Source organism: Panthera onca, chromosome F1 (assembly GCF_046562875.1).
Source record: "Panthera onca isolate mPanOnc1 chromosome F1, mPanOnc1 haplotype 2, whole genome shotgun sequence".
In the NCBI taxonomy this organism is placed as follows: Eukaryota; Metazoa; Chordata; class Mammalia; order Carnivora; family Felidae; genus Panthera; species Panthera onca.
The window spans coordinates 37,845,497-37,873,342 of NC_138355.1; the positions used below are offsets into that span (position 1 = coordinate 37,845,497).

General features: G+C 37.7%; 1 protein-coding gene across 5 annotated transcripts in view; it reads right to left on the reverse strand.

The window, feature by feature from the left end:
- The window catches only part of LOC132686279 (membrane cofactor protein-like), a 31,280-nt gene that overhangs the window by 2,847 nt on the left and 587 nt on the right, over nt 1–27,846 (reverse strand). Inside the window, exons 1-7 of one of the 5 annotated variants that reach the window (XM_078441405.2) lie at nt 22,765–24,024; nt 20,723–20,902; nt 20,294–20,393; nt 15,755–15,840; nt 14,742–14,939; nt 6,784–6,984; nt 4,416–4,463 (exon numbers count right to left, since the gene is read on the reverse strand). In XM_078441405.2, the coding sequence (XP_078297531.1) occupies nt 4,416–4,463; nt 6,784–6,984; nt 14,742–14,939; nt 15,755–15,840; nt 20,294–20,393; nt 20,723–20,902; nt 22,765–22,864 (913 nt within the window). In that variant the 5' untranslated portion in view covers nt 22,865–24,024. Of the gene's footprint in view, nt 1–4,415; nt 4,464–6,783; nt 6,985–14,741; nt 14,940–15,754; nt 15,841–20,293; nt 20,394–20,722; nt 20,903–22,764; nt 24,025–27,846 lie in introns of those variants that run through there. The other 4 variants (XM_060643968.2, XM_081791899.1, XM_081791898.1 and 1 more) reach the window with 4 other exon arrangements.

Below are 27,846 nucleotides of genomic sequence, written 5' to 3' on the forward strand. Positions count from 1 at the left end.
CAACACCCAGTGCTCATCTTAACAAGTGCCCTCTTTAATGTCCATTACCCATTTCCTCCTCCCTCCTGCCTCCCCCTCAACCCTCAGTTCGTTCTCTGTATGTAACAGTCTCTTATGATTTGCCTCCCTGTCTCTTCGTAACTATTTTTTCCCCTTCCCTTCCCCCATGGTCTTCTGTGACGTTTCTCAAATTCCACGTATGAGTGAAAACATATGGTATCTGTATTTCTCTGACTGACTTATTTCACTTAGCATAATACCTTCCAGTTCCATCCATGTAGTTGCAAATGGCCAGATTTCATTCTTTCTCATTGCCAAGTAGTATTCCACTGTATCTGTAAACCACATCTTCTTTATCCATTCATCAGTTGATGGACAGTCAACAATTTGGCTATTGTTGATAGTGCTGCTATAAGGAAACTCTTAAATACAGAGAACAAACTGAGGATTGCTGGAGGGGTGGTTGGTGGCAGAATGGTCTAAACGGGTGATGGGCACTAAGGAAGGCACTTGATGGGATGAGCACTAGGTGTATATGTAAGTGATGCATCACTAAATTCTATTCCTGAAACCATAATTACACTATAGTTAACTAACTTGGATTTAAATAAAGTTCTTAAAAAAATAATAAAAGACTTCGGAATAAACTTCACAAAGGAAGTAAAAGATTTGTACACTGAAAACTATAAAACACCGCAGTAAGAAATTTAAAAAGACATAAGTAAATGGAAAGAAATCCTGTGTTCGTGGATTGGAGGACCTAATAAAGTTAAGATGCCAATGTGATATGAAGCAACCTACAGATGAAGTGCAACCCACCAAAAGCCGAATGATGCTCTTTGCAGAAATAGAAAAATCCATTTGAAAATTCATATGGAATCTCAAGGCACGAGGAATAGTTAAAGCAATCATGAAAAGAGAGAGCAAAGTTGGAAGGACTTGTACTTCCTGATTTCAAAACTTACTACAAGTACAATAATCAGAACAGAATGGCACTGGCATAAAGACAGGTGTACAGGGCACCTGGGTGGCTCAGTCAGGTAAGCGTCTGACCCTTGATTTTAGCTCATGTCATGATCTCATGGTTTGTGAGTTCAAGCTCCATGTCAGACTCAGCAGATGTCATGAAGCCTGCTTGGGATTTTCTCTCTCCCTTTGTCTCTGCCCTTCCCCTGCTCTCTGTCTTTCAAAAGTAAATAAACATAAAAAAAAAAAAAAAAAAAAAAAAAAAAAAAAAAAAAGACAGACATACAGACCAATGGAATAGAAGAGAGGCCACAAAATAAACCTTTGCATATATAGTCAAATAATTCTCTACAAGGGTGCTATCAAAATTCAATAGGGAAAGAGCAAACTTCTCACAAATGGTTTTGAAAACTGGATATCCACATACACAAAAGGATGAATTTTAACTCTTGCCCTACAACAAACACAAAAATTAATTCAAAATCGATCAAAGACCCTAAATATCTAAAACCATAAAACTCTTAGAAGAAAATAAGATGTTGGATCTGGTTTCATGATGTTGGATCTGGTAATGTTTTATTGAATGTGACACCAAAAGCATAGGCAGCAAAAGGAAAAACCAAACAAATTAGACCACATTAAAACTAAAAACTTTTGTGCACCAAAGGACACTAACAATAGAGTGAAAAAACAACCCACAGAACGGGAAAAAAAATCTGAAAATCATATATCTAATAAGGGATTGATATCCAAAATATAAAATGAGCTCCTAAAACTCAAAAACAAGACAGAAAAACAACCCATCAAAAATGGACAAAGGACTTGAATAGACATTTCTTCAAAGAAGATATACAAATGGCCATTAAGCACACAAGAAGATGCTCAACACATTATTAATTGTTAAGGAAATGTAAGTAAAAACCACAATATATCTCATGTATATTACCTAACATATATTATGATGGTTATTACCAAAAAGCAGAAAATGATACGTGTTGATAGAGGTCAAGAAATTGAAACTTTTTCAAATTAAAACAAAAAGAAAAGAAATTAAAATTTTTTTTTTATGAGAGAGAGAGAGCACAGGCAATAGAGGTAGAGAATCCCAAGCAGGCTCCATACCCAGTGTAGAGCCTGACACGGAGCTGATCTCATGATACTGAGATCATAACGTGAACCGAAACCAAGAGTTGGACGCTTAACCGAGCGAGTCACCTAGGCACCCCATGAAATCAGAACTTTTGTTGCTGATGGGAATGTAAAATGGTGTAGCCACTATGAAAGACAGTATGGTTGTTCGTCGAAAAAGTAAACACCGAATTGTCATATAACCAGCAATTCTCCTAGATATATAGCACCCCAAAATTGCAAACAGGGGCCCAAAATTAAAACTTTTCAATTGTTAAGTTCACAATTGAAAGTAGGACTCAAACACTTGAAAGCCAATATTCAGAGATACATTATTCAGAATAGCCAAAATGTGGAAAAAACCCAAGCAAGTGTCTTTTCAACAGATCAATGAACAAACAAAATGTACAAAACAATGGAATATTATTCAGCCATAGAAAGGAATGAAGTTCTGATACATGCTGCAAGGTGGATGAACCTTGAAAACATTATGCTACATGAAATAAGGCAGAAATGATTCCACTTCTATGAAGTAGCTCGACTAGTCACATTTATAAAGACAGAAAACAGAATGGTTACCAGGGATGGGGTGGGGGGGGAGGGGGGCGGGGGCGGATTGAGAGTTATTGTTTAATGTGTATAAGGTTTCAATTTGAGATGATGAAAAAGTTTGGGGGATAGTGCTGGTTACAAACAATATGGATGCACTTTATGCCACTGAAATGCACACTGAAAATGGTTAAAACAGTAATAAAATATAAAACAAGTTTATCTAGAAAAACTAATATACAGAATAGTCTAAATGTTGCTAAAAAGGAAGTGTTATGCCAGATATTATAACAAATTATAGTGGGGCACCTGGATGGCTCAGCTCAGGTCACGACATCATGGTTCGCAGGTTCAAGCCCCACGTCGGGCTCCGTGCGGTCAGTGAGGAGACTGCTTGGGATTCTCTCTCTCTCCCTCTCTCTCTGCCCCTCCTCTGCTCTGCTCTCGCTCTCTCCCTCTCAAAATAAATAAACTTAAATAAAAATTTAAAAAACCCAAAACATATCATAGTATTATAGTGGGGGAAAAAAATGACTCAGTGCTGTTACAAGAATGGCCAGAGTTCAAGGAAACATAAAGATGACTGGAAAACAGTTGGAGAGAGGACAGCTTCTTCAACAGATGTTGCTATTTCACCATTACAAGGGGGTGGGTAGAGTGGAGAGGAGACCTATCTCACTCCATTTGTCAGAATGAATTTCAGATGCACCAATGATTTAAATGCAAAGAATACAATCAGAACACAGGGTTGAAATGTTTATAAAGTTTTAGCATGGGAAAAGCCTAAAGCTTTTATAAGACAGACAAAACGCACACAGCCATTAGGGAGAAGATCGATACGTCCGTCAGTCCATCTACTTATTGATGTAAAATTTCTATACATGTAAAAGACCACTAACAGAATAGTCAAATAAATAAATACGGTATACATTTCAGTCATCATCGGAAAGAATGGCAATAAATCTAAATACAACCCCACTATAAGACATTCAATGGGAAAAGGGCAAGTTTCAAAAAATTACATACAAGATGTCAATTTTGTTTAAGATAAAAGAAAAAATGCCCAACTATATGTATCTAAGGATGTATCTAAAGACTAAGGTAATTCTTTACTCTGTATACTTTCACAATGTTTGAAAATTTATAAAAATATATCATCCATTTACCACTCATGTAACAAAATGTTACAAAAAGCCATCTATAACCAATAGTACACCATAAAAATCTTGAAAGAAAACTGACCAGTGAAAATAAGGCCCCAAAGCCCCTGAAAAAATGTTCACTTCGTATTAAAAGTGTTTTAACTTATAATGAACTCTCATAAATCAACAAGAAAAATATTTTAGAAATCTAATCTTTAAAAAATGAGCAAAGGGCCTGGATAAATCAAAGTGGGGCAAAAAAGTTCAAATTCTTTGATGATAAGTAAAGAAATGCAAATTAGAACAAGACACAACGTGGCATTCATCACCTTATAAAGTTGTTTTTTTTTTTTTTTTTTTTTTTTTTAATTTTTTTTTTTTTTTTCAACGTTTATTTATTTGTGGGACAGAGAGAGACAGAGCATGAACGGGGGAGGGACAGAGAGAGAGGGAGACACAGAATCGGAAACAGGCTCCAGGCTCTGAGCCATCAGCCCAGAGCCTGACGCGGGGCTCGAACTCACGGACCGTGAGATCGTGACCTGGCTGAAGTCGGACGCTTAACCGACTGCGCCACCCAGGCGCCCCTATAAAGTTGTTAACTATATAAACAGGAGAAAATTACTGAACCTGGATACTTTGAAACTGGAGGTTTGGTTGGATGAGTAGGCTTGAAACCTGGAAAAGTAAATTGGATACAATTCACTAGCCTTATCAACACAAAATTATGGATTTAATTTTGAATTATTTTCAAAAAAGACTCATTATTTCTCAAAATGAAAAATACAAATACTTTCCAAAGTTTGCAATTCTACTTCTGGGAATGTAGTCTAACATATATTTGCACAAGTTCATAAGCATGTATGACTAAGAATGTTCCCTACAACTTTGTATTTTATATGGAAATCCTAGAAGTTGACTAATAGTAAATCATAAAATTAATGTGTTCAGAGTAAACACACATATCTTTAAAAAAAAATACCATCCAAGTCGTATCATACTACGTAAGAAGGTGTACCTTTTTCTCTTCTGCCTTGTATTTCTTGGACTTAAAAAATATTTGCACATTTAGATCTGCTTTAACACCATTATCTGTTGCTGGTCCTTTTGATATAGTCTTTCTTTGACTGATGAAAAAAAAAATGATTGACAATCCCATGGAGAGTTTTGATTTTGATTTTTTAAAAAGGATCCCTGTAGTTTCTCTTCTTTATAAGCTTTTTCTTACAATTTTTCTTCTAAAAACTAAACTGTATCAGTGTTTTATAAGTCTATGAAATGCTTATGGTTCAACTCTTTCAAAAGAGCATATCAACAAACATAGGATATACCACAGTGCATGTACTCACTAGGATCATGTAAGTAAATACGGATGGTTCATGGAGTATAAATTTCATATGCAATCTTAATAAATCAGTCCACCAAAAAGCCATTTTCTTTCCCCCCCAAACCTCATAGCCCTCAACTAAAGCACACAAGGAGGGTATCAGGTACCAGGTTTACAGGAATTATTTAAAAAATATATTCTAATTACCGTATTAACATGCATAATTCCACAAATCCTTTAAAATACTATGGCCATAGGAAATATACAAACAAATTAAAAGCTATTAATCATGATCTGTTTGAGTTCAACACTTTCAAAAAACAGGAAGCTAAAGTCCACAGAAATGAGGTTACTTGAGTAAGCTGAGCCAAACTAGGACCTTAGTGAGGTTGCCCAGGATAATGTTCTTCCCACTATTCCTGTTGTCTCTTGCTTCTGATGGAAAGAGAGGCCAAAGATAGGAGCACTGAAATCAGGAAGATATTTCCTTCCAACATAGTAAAAATAATCTTTTAAGTCTTAAACAAAGTAGCTGACCTATAGGAAATCCTTCATTTCATTTCATTTCAATGAATAAGGATTTTTCCTGCCTTTCAGTTGCTATGAAGTTTAGGTGCAGTTGCCAAATAAAAATGCCCAGTAAAGGGAAAAAGAAAAATTGTATGAAGTTGGAAGGGGTGGGGGTGGGGGAAGACATACGGGTCTTATTTGGAGATAGCAGATATTTCCCAGTTTAAATTGTGCTACGTAAAAAACAACAAACTAAACTGGTTGTAGTCCAGCAAGTGAAACATAGTCCTAGACCAGGAAGACACCCTGGGAGCAAACTGATCACTTTAAAAAAAAAAAAAAAAGAAACAGCAAAGTCGACCCAGAAAACACACATGTTAAAAAACAGAAGCCATAAGCCTTCCTCTTCACTGATACTAATTCGAGTGATGCTATAAGTCATATGAGCTACCTTTACAAGCTCCCCATATGCCAGGCACTATGCTAAGTGTTAAATGCATCCCACTTAAACGGTATGTAACCTTCCCAAGTTTACATACCTGTTTATACCTGTGAACTCTGCCAAATAATTTTAGAAAAACTAAATAGAACTAAAATGGCTGTAAATACGTCCTTCACCCTTTCACTACTCAAAATGTGAATGACTATAAATCACATAAATGTAAAGGATTGTTGTAAAATATAAGCAGGAAAGTACAAATCGGAATGACTCAAAACTAGAGGTTTTATTTTGGGAGAAATCTGTACCGAAAAACGAAATAATGTAGAATCAACGACTTCAGAATTATTGGCTTCATTTATATAAATGAATATTATTCTTTTATTCTTGACTTATAAGTGTAAATAAATGTACATAAAATTCTTTTAGTCTTGACTTACAAATGTAAAAAATTCTCATGCTTCAGTCTACTCTAAAAGTGGCTGCTATACATTTTTATACATAAAAATACTAAATGAGAAATTTGTATGTGATGTAGATAACGTGGAAAGACCCTATGAAGATGTACAAAATCACAACATAGGAATGATGTCATATCTCCATCATGTAAATAAATACAAGATGGAACAAAATACTAAATTTTTTTAATTATTTGTTTTCACTGATATTTCATGTCAAAAAAATTAAAACTAAAAAGATGGGAAAAAAAACCACATTTGTACCTTTAATACATGTTGGCATCTCAGGTTCCCAAGTATTTCTCCCACCACAGAACACTGGGTTGCTGCCATTAAGATAGAAACCTGGGAGGCATTCAAATAGAACCACTGCTTGGTAGGAATAGGTTTCTCTGACTCCTGATACCAGTCTTCCATTCACAAGTACTGGATGTTCACATCTGACCACTGAAAAGTACAGAAACTCTAGAATTAATGGAAAGCTGCTTTAACATAGGATTAGAAAAAATAGCGCCAAGTAGTAATTTCCTGCGGGAAGAAACATACAAGGAATGAAAGGCAAGGTGTTAATTAAAAGGAAAAAAAAATACCCAAGAAACCTTTATACATATGCACATTTTAATTCGAAGGAAATGGATTTAGAGAAATCTAATAACTTTTTTCCACCTAGAAAGACTGTCATTAGACTTTATTGACTTTCCTATATTTTTTTCCCATTACTAACAATTTTTTTTTTTTACATTTATTTATTGTTTGAAAGACATAGAGAGACAGAGCACAAGTTGGGGAGGGGCAGAGAGAGAAGGAGACACAGAATCCGAAGCAGGCTCCAGGCTCAGAGCTGTCAGCACAGAGCCTGATGTGGGGCTCGAACTCATGAACTGTGAGATCATGACCTGAGCTGAAGTCGGACGCTCAACCAACTAAGCCACCCAGGCGCCCCTCCATTACTGACAATTTTTGAGAAAGGTCTGACCACCACATACAAATTTGAGGCAAGTTTTGATCTTCATCAATTCTAGGGATTTTTTAAAAGGTCATGCTGACACTGGCTGCAGTACCCTGCTTTTCTAGAAAGGTAGGAAAGACTTCTGAGAAGGTAATACTTGAGTTCAGATTTAAAAGTTGAAAAGCAAGTAGCCATGCAAAGATACCCAAAAAGAAAGTGCTCAGGTAGCAACAACATACACAAATGGGATGTTCAAGAAACAGAAAGGCCAGTGGAGTTAGGGCAGTGTTTTCCAAACATCTTGGCCTGCAAGCCAGAGATCGAAAGGCACATTTTACATCGTAAACCCGTATATAAGCACACAGGCCTGAAATACAGGTCAGCCTCATACCAGCGTGCTCTGCTGTTTTCCATTCTACTCCACCTCTTGGGAAGTAAACTACTGCTCATGACCTGATAGATTCATTTCAGAATCTATGAATTAATCTATTAATTAATCTTTTCGCCGTTGTGCGAAACTACTGTTAACTGCACTAATAATTTTCTTTATGTTATGCTGGCTAGACATAATTTACGTACAGCAAAGCTCGTCCTCTTAAGCGGACAGCTGTATGAGGTTTGACAGAGGCAAATAATCATGTAATTACCACAATAAAGACACAGAAAAGCTCCATTGCCCCCCAACATTTCCTCATGCCGCTTTGGAATCAACCCTTCCCACCCCCACAACCACCTTCACCAACGAGCCAAACACTGGTCTGTTGTCCATTCCTAAAGAGTCGCTTTTCCAGAATGTCATAAGGGGATCACGGCCTCTGAGTATGAGTTATTTCACTCAGCATCATGCATTTGAGAGTCATTCCTATTGCTGCATGGGTTAGAGCTCACTCCTTTCGATTGCTGAGTATAATTGCATTGTATGGACGTACCATGGTGGTTTGCCATTCACCAGCTAAAGGGCTAGTGGGTTGTCTCCAGTGCGGGACAATTACGACTAAGGCAGCTGAATATTCTCACACAGGTTTCTGTGTGAACATGTTTTCATTTACGTGGATTGATGAGTTGTATGGTAAGTATATGTTTAACTTTATGAAAAATGTAAAAATATATTCCAAGCGGTCATATACCACTTTGTATTCTTACTAGCAATGTGTGAAAATTCCAATTGTTCTACATCATTGCTGGTACATGGTATTGTTAGTTTTTTGTATTCAATTTCAGTTCTTTTATTAGGGGTGTTGAGTGGTATCTCTTTGTGGTTTTAAATTACATTTCTGTAATCACTAATTACATTGAGAAATGTTCATGTGCTTTTTTGTCTTCCATATATCATGTTTGTTGAAATAGGTCTACTCAAATATTTTATCCATTTTTTAAAAAAATTGGCTTGTTTTCTATGATTGAGCTTGGAGAATTCTTTATGTATCATAGGTAAAAGTTATTATTTGATATATGCTTTGCTAATATTTTTTTCCCAGTCTATTGCTAATTTTTTCCCCATTCCTTTAACAATTTTTTTGCAGACCAGAAGTCTCGAATTTGGAACATCCAAGTTTTTTTCTTTAAAGGATCACACTTTATGGGTGGTATTTAAGAAATTTTTGGCTAGGTCACAAGTATTTTGTATGTTCTCTTGCAAAAATCTTATGGTTTTAGGTTTTACATGTAATTCTATGATCCATTTTTTCCCAAAGTTTATTTTTAATTTTTTAATTTTAATTGCTCTTTTATTTTTTTAGCATGAGAATTACACATCACAGTTCAGCGTGTAGAATTCATTATGCAAAGAAATAGAAGTCATTTTTAGTTTTTTCCTTTTTTATATATTTTTTAATTTATTTATTTAAATTCAAGTTAGTTAACATACAGTGCAGTATTGTGGTCAGAGGCAGCATGTAGTGATTCATCACACATAACACCCAGTGCTCATCCCCAAAAGTGCCCTCCTTAATGCCCATCACCCATTTAGTGCATCCCCCACCACCCTCCCCTCCAGCAACCCTCAGTTTGTTCTCCGTATTTAAGAGGCTCTTATGGTTTGCCTCCCTCTCTGTTTTAATCTTATTTTTCCTTCCCTTTCCCTATGTTCATCTGTTTTGTTTCTTAAATTCCACACGTGAATGAAATCATATGGCATTTGTCTTTCTCAGTCTAACTTATTTCACTTAGCATAAAGTTTCTAGGTCCATTCATGTTGCAAGTGGCAAGTTCTCATCTCATCCTTTTTATAGCTGTGTAATATTCCTGTGTGTGTGTGTGTGTGTGTGTGTGTGTGTGTGTGCGCGCGCGCGCGCGCACACGCGCGCGCATACATTACATCTTCTTTAGCCATTCATCTCTTGATGGATACTCAGGTTGCTTCTATAGCTTGACTCTTCTAAATAATGCTGCAATAAACACAGGAGTGCATATATCTTTTCAAATTAGTGTTTTCATTTTCCTTGGGTAAATACGCAGTAGTGGAATTATTGGATCTCTATGATTCATTTTGAATAAATGTTTGTCTATGGTTCTAACATCGATGAAAGTTCCCTTTTTTTGGCACATGGATATCCGATTGTGTTGTACCATTTGTTGAAAATATCATCATTTTCCACTGAACTGTTTGTATACCTGTACACCTGAAGAAAATCCATTGGACATATTGGCAGGTATCTAATTCTGGATGTAGTACTCTATTCCATTGCTGTATATGGCTATCCTTTTACCTATACCACATTGTTTTGATTATATGCTTTAAGTGTACTTTATATTAAGTCTTAACGTCCGGTAGAGCGAATCTTCTAATTTTTTTCAAAATTATTTTCACTATTCTAGATATTTTGTCTTTCCACATAAATTTCCGAATCAGTTTAATTTATACAAAAGGTTCTGCTGGGATCACCTGGGGAGCTCAGTCAGTTGGGTGTCCAGCTTCGACTCAGGTCATGGTCTCATGGCTTGTGGGTTTGAGCCCCGCGAAGGACTCTGTGCTGAGAGCTCAGAGCCTGGAGTCTGTTTTGGATTCTGTCTCTCTCTCTCTCTGCCCCTCCCTCACTCATGCTCTGTCTCTCTGTCTCTCAAGAACAAATAACCATTAAAAAAAGGTTCTGCTAGGATTTTTGTTGGGATTGTGCTGAGTTTAGATAAATTAGAGAGGCTTGACTATTACATTGAATTCTCCAAACCATACCTAGTGTGTATCCCTTCATTGATTAAGGATTTCTTTAGTTTCCATTATTAGTGTTTAGTAGGTTTTAGCATTAATATCTTTCACATATATTGTTAGATTTATACTCAAGAATTTCATATTTTGGAACTACTGTAAATACTTCTTAAAATTTCAATTTCTTTTTTTTTATGAATATAACTTATTGTCAAATTGGCTTGCATACCACACCCAGTGCTCATCCCAGCAAGAGCCCTCTCCTCAATACCCATCACCCATTCTCCCCTATCCCCCACCCCCCCCATCCACCTCAGTTTGTTCTCTGTATTTAAGAGTCTCTTGTGGTTTGCCTCCATCCCTCTCTGTAACTATTTTTTTTCTCCCTTCCCTTCCCCCGTGGCCTTCTGCTAAGTTTCTCAAGATCCAAATATGAGTGAAAACATATGATATCTGTCCTTCTCTGACTGACATATTTCACTTAGCATAATATCTTCCAGTTCCATCCACGTTGCTCAAATGGCATGATTTCATTCCTTCTCATTGCCAAGTAGCATTCCATTGTATATAGGAAACCACATCTTTTTAATCTATTCTTCTGTTGATGGGACAATAGGCTATTTCCATAATTTGGCCATTGTTAAGAGCATTGCTATAAACATTGAGGTACACGTGCCCCTATGCATCAGCACTCCTGTATCCCTTGGGTAAATTCCTAGTAGTGCTATTGCTGGGTCATTGGATAGATCTTTTTTTAAATTTTTTGAGGAACTTCCACACTGTTTTCCAGAGTGGCTGCACCAGTTTGTATTCCCACCAACAGTGCATGAGGAGTCCCGTTTCTCCACATCCTTGCCAGCATCTGTAGTCTCCTGATTTGTTCATTTTAGCCACTCTGGCCGGTGTGATGTGGTATCTCAATGTGGTTTTAATTTGTATTTCTCCGGTGACAAGTGATGTTGAGCATCTTTTCATGTATCTCTTGGCCATCTGGATGTCCTCTTTGGAAAAGTGTCTATTCATGTCTTTCGCCCAATTCTTCACTGGGTTATTTGTTTTTCGGGTGTGGAGTTTGGAGAGTTCTTTACAGATTTTGGATACTAGCCCTTTACCCGATAGGTCATTTGCAAATATCTTTTCCCATTCTGTCGTTTGCCTTTTAGTTTTGTTAATTAAAATTTCAATTTTTAATGGCTTATTCCTAGTATATAGACATATAACTGTCTTCCATATGCTGATCTTATATTTTGAAACCTTGTTAAAACTTCAGTCATTGGAATATTGTATACAACCAAGTCGTAAGTGAATAGAGACTATATTTCTTACTTTCCAATGTGTATGTCTAATTCTTTCTCTTGCCTTGGTATAGTAGCTAAGACCTCTTGTACAACGCTGGGGAGTGGTGGGAGTGGATTTCCTTCTCTTGTTCCTGCTTGGGGGAAAATTAGTCTTAACATTAAGTATAATGTTAGCTCTGAGATTTTTGTTGATGGCTTTTATCAGAATGAAGTAGTTACTTCCTTTCTATTCCCACTTTGTTGAGAAATTTTATCCTGAAAAAGATGATGAATTCTGTGAAGTGCTTTTTTTTAAATATCTATTAAAAGTTTCACTTTTTTTTTATTTATAGTCTCCTCATCTAGTATACTGATTAATCTTTGAATCTGAACGAATCTTGCATTTATGGGATAAATCTTACTTTGTTGTGATGTATTATTATTGCTATACATGGCAGGATTTGCTTTGTTACATTTTGTTGAGAAGTTTTGGTTCTATGGTCGTTAAAGATATTGTTTGTAATTTTCTTGCAATGTTTTTGTCCAGTTTTGGCATCAGGATAATGCTGTCCTCATGAAATGAGTTGAGAAATATTCCTTTCTCTTATATGTCTTTAAATTTTTTTCATTATTGTTTTTATTTTTGAGAGAGAAAGCATGTAGAAGGAGCAGGGAGAGAAGGACAGAGAGGGACAGAGAAGGAGACAGAGGGAGAGAGAGAGAATCCAAGGCAGGCTCCTCACTGTCAGCACAGAGCCTGACATTGGGCTCAAACTCAGGAACCATGAGATCATGACCCGAGCTGAAACCAAGAGTTGGATGCAACTGACTGAGCCACCCAGGTGTCCCTCTCCTCTTATATGTCTTGCAAAGCTTGCATGAAGGTACTATTATTCATTCCTGAAATGTTTGCTAGAATTCCCCAGGGAGGCCATGTGGGCCTGCAGTTCTCACTGTGGGAAGTTTTTTGTTTTTTTTTAATGTTTACTTATTTTTGAGGTGGGGGGGGGGAAGAGCAAAAAGTGGGGAAGGGAGAGAGAGAGGAAGACACAGAATCAGAAGCAGGCTCCAGGCTGTGAGCTATCAGTACAGAGCCCGACCGGGGCTCGAATTCACAAACCGCAAGATCATGACCTGAGACGAAGTCCCATGCTCAACTGACTGAGCCACCCAGGCGCCCCTTTAGGAAGGTTTTTAACTGTAAGTTCTATTTCTTTAATAGATATAAGACTATTCAGAGGTGCCTAGCTGGCTTAGTGGGTATGGCATGTGACTCTTGATCTCAGGGTTGTGAGTTCAAACCTCATATTAGGCATAGAACTTACTTAAAAAAGCAAAAGGAGGAGGAGGAAGAGGGGAAGGAGAAGAAAGAGACAATTATTCAGCTTATGTACATCTTTGAATAAGTTTGGGTTGGTATTTTGTGTCTTTGAAGGAATTTGTCAATTTCATACATATGTTGTCAAATTTATAAACACAAATTTGTTTGCATAATATTCCCCTATTATCCCTTAAACATCTGTAGGATATTTGGGGTTTTTTTTTAATTTTTGATGTTAATAATAAGTATCTTCTTTTTTTTCTTTCAGTCTGGCTATAACTTTATCTACTTTATTGGTTTTCCCCCCAAACCAGGTGCTGGTTTCAGTAATTTTCTCTTTTCAATTTCATTGATTTATTTCTAAAGATATTCTCTCTTTCTGTCTCCTTGTTTAGAGCTTAGTTTGTTCTTTTTTAGAAGCACAGGTTATTGAGACTTTTCTTTTTTTCTAACATTAACTATTTCATGTCATAAATTTTCCTCTAAGCAATGTTTTTGATATTGTGATATGCTGTATTTTCCTTTTTATCCAATTTATTCAATTCAAAACACTTTCTAAATTGCCTTATGAATTCTTCTTTGATTCATGGGTTGGTTAGCAGTATCTTGCATAATTTTCAAATATTTGAAGATTTCTAGGTTATTAACCTGTTTTGACTTCTACATTCATTCCACTGTAATCAGGTAATGTACTTGGAATCATATCAATTTTTTGAAATTTGTTAAAAATTATCTTGCTCATTTTAGAGAATGCTCCACGTGTGCTCGAAAACAGTAAATATTTTGCTATTATTCAGTGGTCCCTTTCTTCCAAGAGTCAAATCCTCTCCAGTGACCCCCTGCTTTTGATCGTTCTCCAGTGTCTTAATCATTGTTTTTTATTTTATTTATTTTAATTTTTTTTAACGTTTATTTATTTTTGAGACAGAGGGAGACAGAGCGTGAGTGGGGGAGGGGCAGAGAGAGAGGGAGACACAGAATCCAAAGCAGGCTCCAGGCTCGGAGCTGTCAGCACAGAGCCTGATGCGGGGCTCGAACCCACGGACCGTGAGATCATGACCTGAGCTGAAGTCGGCGCTCAACTGACTGAGCCACCCAGGCGATCCCGTTTTTTAAATATGTTTTGTACAGAGCTTATCAATCTTGGCTGTGAGAGGGTTAGATTTTATAATTTACTGTCTAGCCAGAACTCTCAGACATCTTGTAACATAAGAAAGGATTTCTTATTTTTAAGACAGTATATGTTGAATTTTTGAGTTCTTTCAAGCAAAAAATTCCTAACTCATGCCATAAACGCAGTGGTTCACAATGTGTGAACTAGAATTCTGAGAACGTGTGAAATGGGGGGTGGGTAGCTCTGTAACTAAAACTGATTTGACTTTCTCTATATTAATCTACGTTGGGAGTCAATTTAACAGGAGGAGGAAGCACATGTGACTGTTTTGCTTACTTACAGATAAAACCATTTACAAACTGTTTCCAAACTTACAATTAACAAATGAAGAAGGAAATAAATGGAAACATCATTACCTTTACACTGAGGAGGGTCACTACTCCACTTGTTATTCCCAACACAAATAAGTTTGCTGTCTCCAACAAGTGAAAATTCGTCTGATCCTTGTGAAGGATTACAACTGTAAGTTATTAGTTCATTATATTCAAATATAGTTCTGTGGCTATTGCTGTATTTTCCGTTATTTATTTTTGCAGGCGGTTGACAGTAAATCTCTTAAAAAGGAAATACAAAGAGGCAAGACAGGGCCAAAGGAAAAGTGTCAAGATAGCATTGTAAAGTCCTATGAACTGCCTTCAGTAAATTCATTAACATGATTTCTACAAGCTGTTTATTTAGGCTTCTATGAGAAAATGTATTATTATCCCCAATTCAAGCCATATACAAATGAACTTTCAGAACAAAACTCTTTTTCTCAAATACCTCTATGAAAAACCTATTATTACTTTAGAAGGCCATGCTAAGTTTCGTTCTAGTCTCATTACTGAAAATGTAATGAGAAAAAATGCTTGTGATTAAAAATAAAATTCACTGCTATTTGAGAAATTCTTTATAATATTTAAATATATCCATTTGCTAAATGGGTGATTCACAATAATGCCAAGATATTGTCTTTCTTTACATCCTTATGAATGTACAGTGAAATTTTCCAAGCTACAAATTGTGAGCTTTCACAACAGACTGAATCCAGATGTCCTTCTGTAAGCCAGATATTAAAGGGATTTGCAAAAATGTAAAAAAAGAAAGGCATTATTTTCAGCCTTTGTTTCAGAAAATTATTTTTCATAAAAATATGCTACATACATTAACATGTATTGAGCTTACTGTTCTTAAACAGGAATGAATATATAATTATTTTCCAAACTTCTCAGTTTTTCTTCCAATATAATGAATATCAATAAACACAGCCCACATAAAAAAAAAAAAAAATCTCTTTGGGATCTTTGACAATTTAAAAGCTTAAAGGGGATATGAGGTCAAAAAAGACTGAGGCTTGCTAGTCTAAATTCTAAACTGAAAATTTACTTACTTTTACATTGTGGGGGGTTATCACTCCAATACACGTCATTTCCACGAAGGTTACAAACTATAACTTGTTGCCCAACTAAGTAATAACTAAATGAGAAAAGAAAAACTTACTGTTTTCTCTATTAGTTAACAAGATGTGCATAATAATGAAAATTTCAATACTGTTGCGTTTCTGCACTACAGTAGTCTGAGGGAGAAGTTTCTTAAACAACGTTATACCGTGAAAGCGCTAACCATGTCTGCACTTAATGAAATAGAGTTTCCACAGGTGAATGCTCACTGACCAAAAGCCAGAAGATTTTGAAATAACTCTGTCGTACCTGTCAGTCTGGTCTCTCTGTCATCTCCAGCAACCACATTACACATCCATTTCTATGTCTGTGCTCACTCCCTTCTTCTCAAGTAAAAGCAACCAAGTAGAGACATTAGGCCCTAGAGCTTGCCTGCCTGGATCTGAGTCCCAGTTCCATGACTCACTTTCTGTTTGAGCTCAGGCAAGTCCTTTAGTGTTTCTCTTGCTCAGATTCCTCATCTATGAAAAGGGGATCATAGTAAATATTCCATGGGATTGTTTTAAGGATTAGATGAGTTAGCATCTGGTCCATAGTGAGTGCCGGGTAGTTTTCAGCCCCTTTAATATTTTTAGGCAAGAATATTTTTCTGGGAATAGCTCAGGAATACTACATAATGAAATTTTCTCTCATGATTTAAATTCACAGTACTCTCTTCTGCTCGACTTTTTTGTAACAATCATGAATAATTTTATTTATTTGCTACTTCTCATTAATTATTTTGCTTTGACACCTCTCTGTATACATTGTGTTTCTCAACAAGGCTATAACTTCTTGGAGAAAAGAATAGGTCTTAAACTTTCGGCATCCCTCAAACTGCCTAGCAGGCTCTCTCTCTAAAACTACTGACTGGACATTCCAGTATGTTTTCTTGATCAAGTGAAAAAAGTAGTCAGTGAAAATGTCTATACATGGATGCGGTTAGCCTTTTCTCTATATTAGAGTGTTTGGGGGAGAATTCCAGGAAAATGGCAGAGTGGGAAGTGCCAGGAACCTGTCTACCCAACTGGGCAACAACTGCAAGGGCAGAATCTGTCAAGGGTTACTACTGTGGAACTCTGGAGTCTGTTGATGGCTTGCAACTTCCCAGGAAAGACTTGGACAGGTAAACTCCATTAATTTCAGTCGATTTCATCTTAGCACAGTGTCAGGTACCCATCCCTGACCCCCAGCAGGCAGCTGTGCATATATTCCTGGAGCAGCTTGGAAGCAGTTTGGGGGATCAAGGGTGGACAAAAAGGGCCCCGTCCTCTGAATAGCAGGGATCTGTGCTCTTATCACTGAATTCTGGTTCTGGTCACAGAGATGTAGTCAATGAGGTGGGCAGCCATTGCTGTCACATCTACTCCTAACTCTTTTAAGCCCCTTCCTAATTGGCTGAAGTGACTTCCAGGGGATTTAAACAGCCAGTGCTCTTTGATCCTCATATCATTTTTCATTTTTCCCCTCTCAGGAGCCAGACATTAAAGATTATTCAGAAACATCTTAATATGTGAATAAAGTTAAAAAGTGAATGTGCATGGCCAAGGAAAGGCTGAGAAAAGACTGAGAAGGCCTTCAGTTTAAATTTCAGGCTGGTCTTCAACAGAGATATTGTACAACATTCAAAAACAAAACAAAACAAAAAAACATGAACAATAACATAAAACAACTGGCCCTGGGGAAAGGGAAGAATCTGGTTTACAGAGTGCCCACATTATTAGATTCAAATGTCCAGTATTCTACAAAAAAATCACAAGATATACAAAGAAACGGGAGAGTTTAGAACACTGAAAAGAAAAAAATAAATAAACGAAAACTGTTCCCCCAAAAGACCTGATGGCAGATTTACTAGACAAAGACTTCAAAATAACTATTTTTACATGCTCAAAAAACTAAGGAAGAACTGGAGAAAGTCAAGAAAATCATGCATGATCAAAATGGAGATGTCAATGGCGTGACAGAAACCCTAAAAAGAAATAAAAAATAAATTCTGGAACATTAAAATAACTGGGATATGAAAAATTCACTAGAGGAATTGAATGCAGATTTGAGCAGCAGGAGAAACTAGTGGACATGGAGACAGAACAATGGGAATTATTGAGTCTGAGGAAAAGAAAGAAAAAAGAGTGAAGAAAAGTGAGCAGAACATATGGGACCCGTGGGACACCATCAAGTGGACCAACATACATATTGTGGGAGTCCCAGAAGGAGAAGAGAGACAGACAGAGGCAGAGAGAACATCTGAATAAGTGATGGCTGACAACTTCCCAAATTGAATGAAAGACATGAATATATTGGGGGCGCCTGGGTGGCTCAGTCAGTTAAACCTCCGACTCTTGATTTTGGCTCAGGTCATGATCTCATGGTTCATGGGATCGAGCCCTATGTCGGGCTCTGGGCTGACAGCATGAAGCCCTTGGGATTCTCTTTCTTATTGCCCCTCCCCTGTTCTAGCACACATATTCTCTCTCTCTCTGTCTCTCAAAATACATAAATAAAATTAAAGAAAAAGAGACATAAATATAAACATCCAAGAAGCTCAAAAACCTCCAGGTAAAGTGAACTCAAAGAGTAACTAAGACACATAACACTCAAACTTTCAAAAGACAAAGACAAAGAGAGAATCTTCAAAAGAAGGACGACAGAAGTGAGTCATCATACAAGGGATCCTTAATAAGACTATCAGCAGATTTCTTATCAGAAGCTTTGGTGGCCAGAAGACAGTGGGACAATATACTCAAAAAGTGCTAGAAGAAAAAAAACTGTCAACCAAGAATCCTCTATCCAGCAAAGCGTCTTTCAAAAGTGAAGGGGATGTTGGGAAGAGTACTGGGTATTGTATAGAAACCAATTTCACAATAAATTTCATATTAAAAAAAATAAAGGTTAAATGTGTATTTCTGAAAAAAAAAAAAAGTAAAGGAGAAACTAAGATTTGATAGATACGCAAAAGCTGAAGGAGTTAGTGACCACTAGACATTCCCTGCAAGAAATAGATTCTCAAGGGAGTCCTGCAAGATGAAATGAAGGGATACTAGAAAGTATCTTTGAGCCATAAGGAGAGATAAATATCACACTAAAGGTAAATACATGGGAAATTATTACAGCTTGTATTATTGTAACAATGGCTTATAATTGCAATTTTTATTTTCTTTATAACTTAAGAGACTAGTGCATTTAAAAGAAAAAAAAGAAACAATCAGTGTAAAACATAGTATTACTGTGACTTTGTTTTTAACACCAAATCTTGTTTTCTACATAACTGAAAGGACTAATTTAGAAGAACTATTAGTTTATGTTATGGCACACATGATGTATAAAGATGTACTTTTGTGTAATTAACAACCAAATGGGGTGGGGATGGAGTTATAAAGGATAAAAGTTTTTGTATGTTATGAAGTTAAACTGGTATAAATTCAAATTAGAATGTTTTAACTTTAGGATGTTAAATGTAATCTCTATGGTAACCACAAAAAAACAGCCATAGGGTATAGACAAAAGGAAATGAGAAAGGAATAAGAACAGTTTACCAGAAAAAGTCAAATAAACAAAGAAGACAGTAATGCAGGAGATGAGGGCCAAAACAAGCTGTAAGGCATACTGAAAACAAATAGCACAATGACAGAACTAATTCCTCTCCTTATCAGTAATTACTTCAAATTTAAGTGGATTAAAACTCTCCAATCAAAAGACAGAGATTGGTAGAATAGATAAAAACACATGATCCCACCATATGCTATGTATAAGAGACTCACTTGAGATCCAAAGATGAAAACAGGCTGAAAGTAAATGGACTAAATAAGATATTTCAGCAAATAGTAACCAAAAGAGAGTATGGTTGGCTATACTGATATCACACCAAGTAGACTTTAAATTAAAAAAGGTTACCAGAGACAAAGGATATTATATGTTACTAATTAATAAGGGTTCATGCAACAAGAAGATGTCACAATTGTAAACATTTATGCCACCTAATGCAGACTGTCAAAACATCTGAAGCAAAAACTGACAGAATTGGACAAAACAATACACATTTCTACATAATAGGCATTTCTACAACAGTAGTTGGAAGCCTCACTACCCCATTCACAATAATGGATAGAACAAGCAGACAATGTAAGTAAAGAAAGAAATAGAGGACTTTAAGAACACAACATTTCTGTACGTCCTCCTTCAAACTGAGAGTTGGCATTTTAAATAGGATATACTTGGTCAAGAATAAAGTCACCATGATTACTACATTTTTGATGCTTACAATAAACTTATTATTAGGTATAGTATTAGACAATTTTGCTTCACTTCAATATAAATTTCTTTGAATTAATTATGCATCTTTTCAGTCTCCATAAAAAGCCCAAGAGTTGTTTGGCTATAAGTGTGAGTTGTCACACACAAATTAATGAAATAAACTTTATGGGAACGCTTGCGAAACAAAACAAAAATGGAATTAGTGACATTCACCTGATTTTCTCTAAGGAGCAACTTACCCCTCATCACAATAAAAGTGAGCTTCGTGATCAAACGAAAAGGTTTTATTTGGGGCAACAACTTCACCATGTTGAAGTGCTAGCCAATCGCATTCTTTTTCTGAAATAAGATTGAAAAAAAACTTTAATGCCAATTTCAGAACAGATTTAAATCAAGGTCAAAATTCTGCACGACTCTCTGCAACTAACGCAATATTATCTTCTATACCTAGCTGTTATGCAAACTTAAAAATTCACATTCAACCAGGCAAACAATTATTGCCAAGAAAAAGATCCCCTGGAGATTTATCAAATTCTGGAAAAAATATTGCTATCTGAAACTAATTTTTCACATGAGAAAAATTGCGGTAGTGGAAACTGGACCCTAATATTTGTAAAAATCTCTAGAGAAAACAATATATATACATATACGTTGTTTTGTTTACTTACTCATACAAGCTTCTTGGAGAGGGAACCACGAGTGATTCTGCTCACAATAAGCCATGACAGGAAACACAGTAATGCGTCCTGGAAGACACTCATAATATATTTTCTCCCCAACCTCATAATATTTTTTAGGTTTACCCTTGAGCTTCATAGTTTCGAATTTTGGTGGTTCACCACAGGCATCTAGTGATAAGACAACGAGAATATGAAAATGAAGTATTTATCTCTTTCACCAGCCAAGGCTCTGGTCTGGCAGCAGGTAGGTAATAGAATACAAAAGGGAAAGATCTTTGCAAGATTTTAATGATTCTTCCATGCTTTCACCCACTTAGTGGGAGTATGTAAGATGTGTGCCTTGCTTGCGTTAAATAACCGCCTATTAGCTTTTGATTTGATGGGGAACAAGCTGAATTTACATTCAACAATAAAACTGAAAAGACAAAATTAATGTTCATGTTCTTAAAATATATACAGATAGGCAACCTTCCCCACTTTTATCTAAATTCATTTCAAAACTCGCTCTTCCTTGGGGCGCCTGGGTGGCTCAGTCGGTTAAGCAGCCGACTTCGGCTCAGGTCATGATCTCACAGTTTGTGAGTTCAAGCCCGGCGTCGGGCTCTGTGCTGACAGCTCAGAGCCTGGAGCCTGTTTCAGATTCTGTGCCTTCCTCTCTCTCTCTCTGACCCTCCCCCGTTCATGCTCTGTCTCTCTCTGTCTCAAAAATAAATAAACGTTAAAAAAAAGTTAAAAAAAAAAAACCTTGCTCCTCCTCTAAGAAGCCTTCTACAGCATATAGCAAGCACTCTGCTCTGATTATTCTCCCATGATCTGAAACAAACTAATGATAACTTGTCACTTCAGGTTCAGTCTCTCTCAGAAGGAAAGGTCCTAGAGGTCAGGCAACTTATGTCTTCTTTTTCTAGTATACTCTGTACCCAGTGGATGCTTAAGAAATGGTATAGTAACAAGTGATTATTAAATAAGCATTACATATTTCATAGCTCAAAATAAATATGCATTAAAGGCTTTCAAAATATAAGGCTTCATTTCATGTTAGTGAACTGAGCTTTTCATAAGTGAAAAGATGTCACTTAAATATCAAAATTTACTACTCTGAGTAGCCCTACATGGAAAAAAAAAGGTTGCGTTTTAGGGCATTATGTCAAATAAAAGTTCATCTTCCTCTACTGATCAGTGGATCACACATTCCTTCAGAAACTCCCTGAGGTAGCTGTCTGGGCTGTTTATCCAATATCCACTTACAGAAAAGCTACGATGTTGCTATGCTTTTAGAATTTTGAGGGGAGTGGAGGGGAGATTTTTCCCCCTAGAATAGTGTCATTTCTACTTCAGCAACTCCTCTTCCTTTTTAATTGACCATGAGCTTGAAAACCGAACAGATCTGTCAGAACAATTCTGTAAAACAACATGATGGAGACACATCCAGTAAAGTCCTAAAGGGCTAAAAGAACATGGAGGCCTCTCCTGTAAGGGTGAGGACCTCAGGACAAAGGAGATAGATCTACTTTGATCCCTGAGGAAACTTTTCTTTCTTACTCCTTGGATCTCCGTCTTACTTCAGATTAAGAGACTGGTCAAGAGAACTCTACTCAAGTGAAATATTACTCTCCTTTTACACCATATTCCTAAATCCTAAAATTGTATCTATAAACACCGTCTAACATTTCCTTTACATCATGTCCTCAAATCCACCTACTGGCAATATGTTTTGTTTTGTTTTGTTTTGTTTTGTTTTTAACATTTCCACTATGCTGACCAAGATAAGTGAGTGTTCCTCAATCAACTGTCCAAATTAGAACAAAAGCTAAAAGCAAACAAAAAATCATAGTAATTAAAAGCATTGTTTAAAAAAAGGACTAATATAGAGTTGTATTAATGACATTACATGCACTGAATACCCTGAGTCATTTTACAATAGGAAAAAAAAAAAGCTAAAAATGCTACATAATTCCATTGTAGATACAAATATATAACATCATTAGAAATCCTGGAACCACCAAGAAAAAGATTAAGTAACAGCATACCCCTGATTAAATTATACAAGTATTCCTGTTTTATGCATTCAATTTCAGTAACTATCTTGAAAGCAGATAAAGAAGATAGAATTCCAAATATGACTTTCATAGACCGTGATCTGTATGGAAAAAGAAATAATCAATTGGATTGTTTAACTTATTCAACTAAGTTGAAGTATTTCTTCCTCCTAACATGCACTATAAAGGACATGCTTTCAACAACATGCAGAGTTTATAATTTAGTTTCGCAACCAGTTGATTGATTACAAGCTTTATACCTCTTATAATCAGACTTCTTCTATTGCTCAGAATTTTTTTCCTATGGGGATTTTGAAACTAAATATTTCCAGCTCCAGAAAAAGAGTATCTTGGCTTAGTTTGTTCTAGATAGTTTACATGTAATTACTATTACCCGGCAATGGTATACTTTAATAATAGATGCCATTATATAATACCATAGGCAGTATACAGAAAACTCCCCAATGTTCCAAAGGAGTTTCAAGAAAGTGAAATAGTGCTCTACTATGGATCAAGACAACTGTTCACCTCTACACTTGCAAAAATCATGCAAGCACTCCCTAACCTTGCAACAATTAAAATAACTCCCAGATAGCTGCACCCACCCACAGCTCCACCCAAAACGCTACCTTCAGAAAATCATGGTCTCTGACCAAAACTGTAATCTCAGTGAAACCTGACCTACCCGCTACATCTCTTGCATCTACACAACCTAGTTTTCTTTGCTTCCTTAAAACACAGACTGTGGCATCTACCCCTGTCAATTGTAATCTCACTTTCCACTCACTTCTGAGTCTATAAAAATCACTTAAATTATTCAAAGTCATTAGGTGGCTCTCTTCTTGGTAAATTCATCTTAACAGTTTCTTCCTGAGTGATGTCAGTTACCCTGTGTATAACATGTGTAGCCATTGATGACTCTTAGCTGTCTCCTGCCCAAAAAGCTCTCTCCTCGGTTTCCAGGATAGCAAACCACCCTGGTTTTCAGCTTGTCCTCTGGCTACCTTTCCTTCTCCGCCTCATTAGATAATGTGATGTTCCCGACGGGTTCCTGTAGGAGCTCTTGTTACTTCATTCTGTAGATCCTTCCGGGGGTGAGTGTGCATACTCTCATGACTTCATTAGCACTGAGAAGACCTGCCTCTCATCTCCTGGTCTGCCAGGGAGATCCTCGATCTCTAGCCAGGGAGCCTACTGCATATATTCAGTTGCCTCCCTGAAACTGTACCCCATCGGCTTAATGAGGTTGAAACTAGCAGAAAGCTTAATTTAAACCTTTGTTATTTTTTCTTCCAGAGAACTGTTTCTCCCTGATCAGCTACTGTTTCTTTTCAGACCCTACTAAAAAAACTCAGAAGATTTTTCTGCAGCAGCCTGGTTTCAAGGTCAATGGATGAACAAGCAAGGCCGTACATTCCTTACCCGAGATAAGGAGTCCAAGACCCAATCCAGGTTATACTGGCTCTCAGAGCAGACCCATAGCCCCTTCTCCTTGTCCTAAGATAACTGCATGAGGCCGGGGGCTAAATTTTGCCTCCTTCTGATGCTAAGTATCCACCCCAAAGGGAACGTGGGATATATGCTTGCGGTCACTGAATGCACATGCTCTACCTCTCCTCATGATTAGTTGTAAGTTTCCCCACTGTTTTATCAATATGTATATAATCCCAACCCTATGATTATTTAAAAAAAAAAGCTTGTTCTTGCCTCCTTCAGAGAGGGGGCTTTGGGGCTTGTTCTCCCATCCCCTCCTTGGGTTGCCTCTCAAATAAACTTTCCTCGCTGCACATCTGATAGCTTTGTGCTGGGCTTTACTGCATATCAGGCAGATGAATTTGTCTTTGGTTCAATCCCCACACGCTCCACTTGGAAAGTGTCAAGCTATCTCAAATAACATTATGAAGGCAGAGTGTGGCCTCTTGACTCTTCAGCCTCACGTATGCCCAGCAAACAAGATAGAGGGTTTTCACAACTGAAATTCCTGTTCCATCTCTCTAATTCTGCCTTTCCTTTGAGCTCAAATCACCACCCTGTCTTATCTACATTGCCACTAGCATTTCTGAATGCCATCAGCACTCCAGACCTCCCATGCATCATTTAACTTTTCGACCAGAGAGACTCCAAGTCCCTCCCGCCCACTCATCCGTCAGCTTCCGCTGAGATGCCACTTCTTATGGCTCTTGACATCTCTCATCGAAAAACTGGGTTAGGTATCCTCATGATGTCCCATTTACCTCTTCCAGAGAACACTTCAAAGTGTTAGTCTTTATTGTGCATACTCCCTATGAGACGGTCACCTTCTGAGGACCATGTGTGATTCATCACTGCACTTCCAATGCCTGGTGCCAGAGCTGAATGAGCACTGTCATCAATTCCATACGCTCTCAGATCAAAACTCAAATTCTTTTCTGCTCAGCTAACTTCTTCCGGAGATAGCGGCAAATTACAGTTGGTTTGTTTTTTTTCTCTGCTGTTTTATGCCTGTCTTCAAACTTTTTCCTTCGGTTTAATGACAACTATTTCCCCTTGTCAGAGTATTTAATTTCTTTCATGTCAATCTTTCTATGCTTTCTTGTTTTATTATGAACGCTTTCTCCCTTACTGCTATTATTAGAAACAGTATTTTGACATTACAGAAGGTGAACTCCAAACACTGGGGATTTTATTTTCTCCCAAAGTACAGTAATGAAGGATTCCGTATCTTGTTTTCTCAAACAACAGTGGTGACATTAATAATTTTAGAAATTGCAAACATTCAACACTACTTGTGCAACCATTATTTTAAGAGCATTTTAACTAACAATCTTCATATGCATCCAATGAGTTGGGTTCCATCCACCCTCTCCCCACCCCACCCCATAAGATGAGCAAACTGAGGCAAGGGGACTAAGTAAATTACCCCCCAAAATATTCCAGCAGCGAGGCACCATGGTTCCACTACCAACACTTCTTCCCACCACATTCGTCTGAAACCCTCCCGCGCTTACACCAACAATCTACAATGTGGTCCTCAAGAAATGATCTTCTACCGAGTCTAGAGAAATTAAAGTAACTCTGGTTTAGATTTGCCATGTGCCAAGTCAAACAAAAGGGCTCAAGGTGCCCTAAAAGGACAGATGCTAACGTCATGCTGAATTTTAATGATGGTGATTGTTCATTCTTGACTATCCTGTTGCTTTCACAGTGATCTGCTCTGTGATCTAGTCCTCTGCCTTTCTCTCGCCTCTGTGTCCTCCTGCTGCCACACCGGGTAGCTCCACAGTCCATGGATGCCCTAAGCCATGTCACAATTCTAAGCCTCTGATCACAGCGTTCCCTCTGCTCTGAACACCCTTCCTACCTGCTCACCCGCAAGCCCTGTTCAACTCTCGTCTCCTTACACTGAATCCACTCAACTGTTCCTCCAGCAAGCGTTTTCCACTTCCCCGGGGAGGCAGGGCCCCTTCCCCTTCCCTTGCACCGTCCTTTGCATGGACCTCTCAAGTCACTATCACATGTTTTTGTGTTTAACAGTTCCCATGGCTGGCTCCATTCATCCATGCAGCCACAACACCAAGCACACCATGTCCCTCAGAGTAGCGAGGCAAAACAACATGGCACTCAAAGGACCACTGGTGTCAAACAGAACACCATGGGGAAGAATACGCTGTCAGGCATCTGACACTGAAACTAACCATCTTTAAGCTTTAAGCACTGGAGAAAGATCTGGCCATGTCATTCCTTCTGTTGCCTATCTCCCAGTATTCTGTAACCTAGCAACTGACCAGAAGGACTGTCCTCTGGGTATTACAATATGTAGAGTAAAGAAACTAAGAAACTAGCATGTAAGCACTTGTAGATCTTGGCTTCTTTAATTAGAGAGAAAGAAAAGACCTAACGATATGACCCACAACAGGAGATAGTGGGTTTTATACAAAACAGCAGACCCTTTGGAGAAGAATGAGATTGGTCCCGAAACTGGACAAATGTTCCCTTCTTGCCATCTCGTGCAGCTGGCAACTAACTACCTCTGAGGTGGTGGGCTTCCGGGCACAACACTGTCTGCCTACACACCTTCTCCTGAGAGGATGAGAGGCATCAAAACTGAACCGTGTATGCCCTTCCCACTGTTTCCCTGCCCAACGTAATGAGGGCTCATTTGTATTTTTCCTAATTTCATACCTGTCCTGATTTTACCTTTAAAAAAAAATTTTTTTTTAATCTTTATTTTTGAGATAGAGTGCAAATAGGGGAGGGGCAGAGAGTCAGGGAGACACAGAATCTGAAGCAGGCTCCAGGCTCCGAGCCATCAGCACAGAGCCCGACACAGGACTCAAACTCACGAATCGGAAGATCATGACCTGAGCTGAAGTCGGACACTCAACCGACTGGGCCACCCAGGCACCCCATGATTTTACCTTTGAACCTTACATTTGGCCTTGATTTCCCTTTTCTTCGTTTTTAAGTTTTATTTCCTTCCATGTTGCACTCTGTTCATTTCATTTGTCTCTTTCCTCTATTCCAAATAACATTCAGAGTCTCCTTCCACTTTTAGCTAGAAGGCTAATCTAACCTTGATCCTTTTTAAAAACTTCTTTTTGTTTTCTTTTTACCACCACTGGCCCCTCTCCACTCCACTCCCCCCACACAGAAATGAACTGTTTGATGATCAGTATCAAGCAAGACTCTACATAAACAATGGAAGACAGAGCCCCTCTGACAGGCGCCCCTGCCTCAGCTTAGGCACCACGGATAGGCCATCCTAAGCACGATTCTTTAAAGAACCTTCCTCCGGTACTGTAAGCCTCACCTGAATCCTTTATTTCATTTTCTGGTACTTAATGTGTATACAAGAGTGTTGATGCTGCCGCAGAAAATGGGCATCTGGAACCACAAGTGTGACAAGACAGAGGAGCTCTCTGCATTCTAGTGGGGAGAGCAGAAGACACAGGTTTGCAAGGGTGACTCCCAGGCGGGGGATTTGAGGTGGAGTGAGTGGGTCCACCTGAGACGGGGTGGTCAGAGAGGGGCCTTCCGAGGGGGCGACATCTCAGCTGAGTGTGAAGGACAAAAAGGAGCCTTCGGCACAAGGGG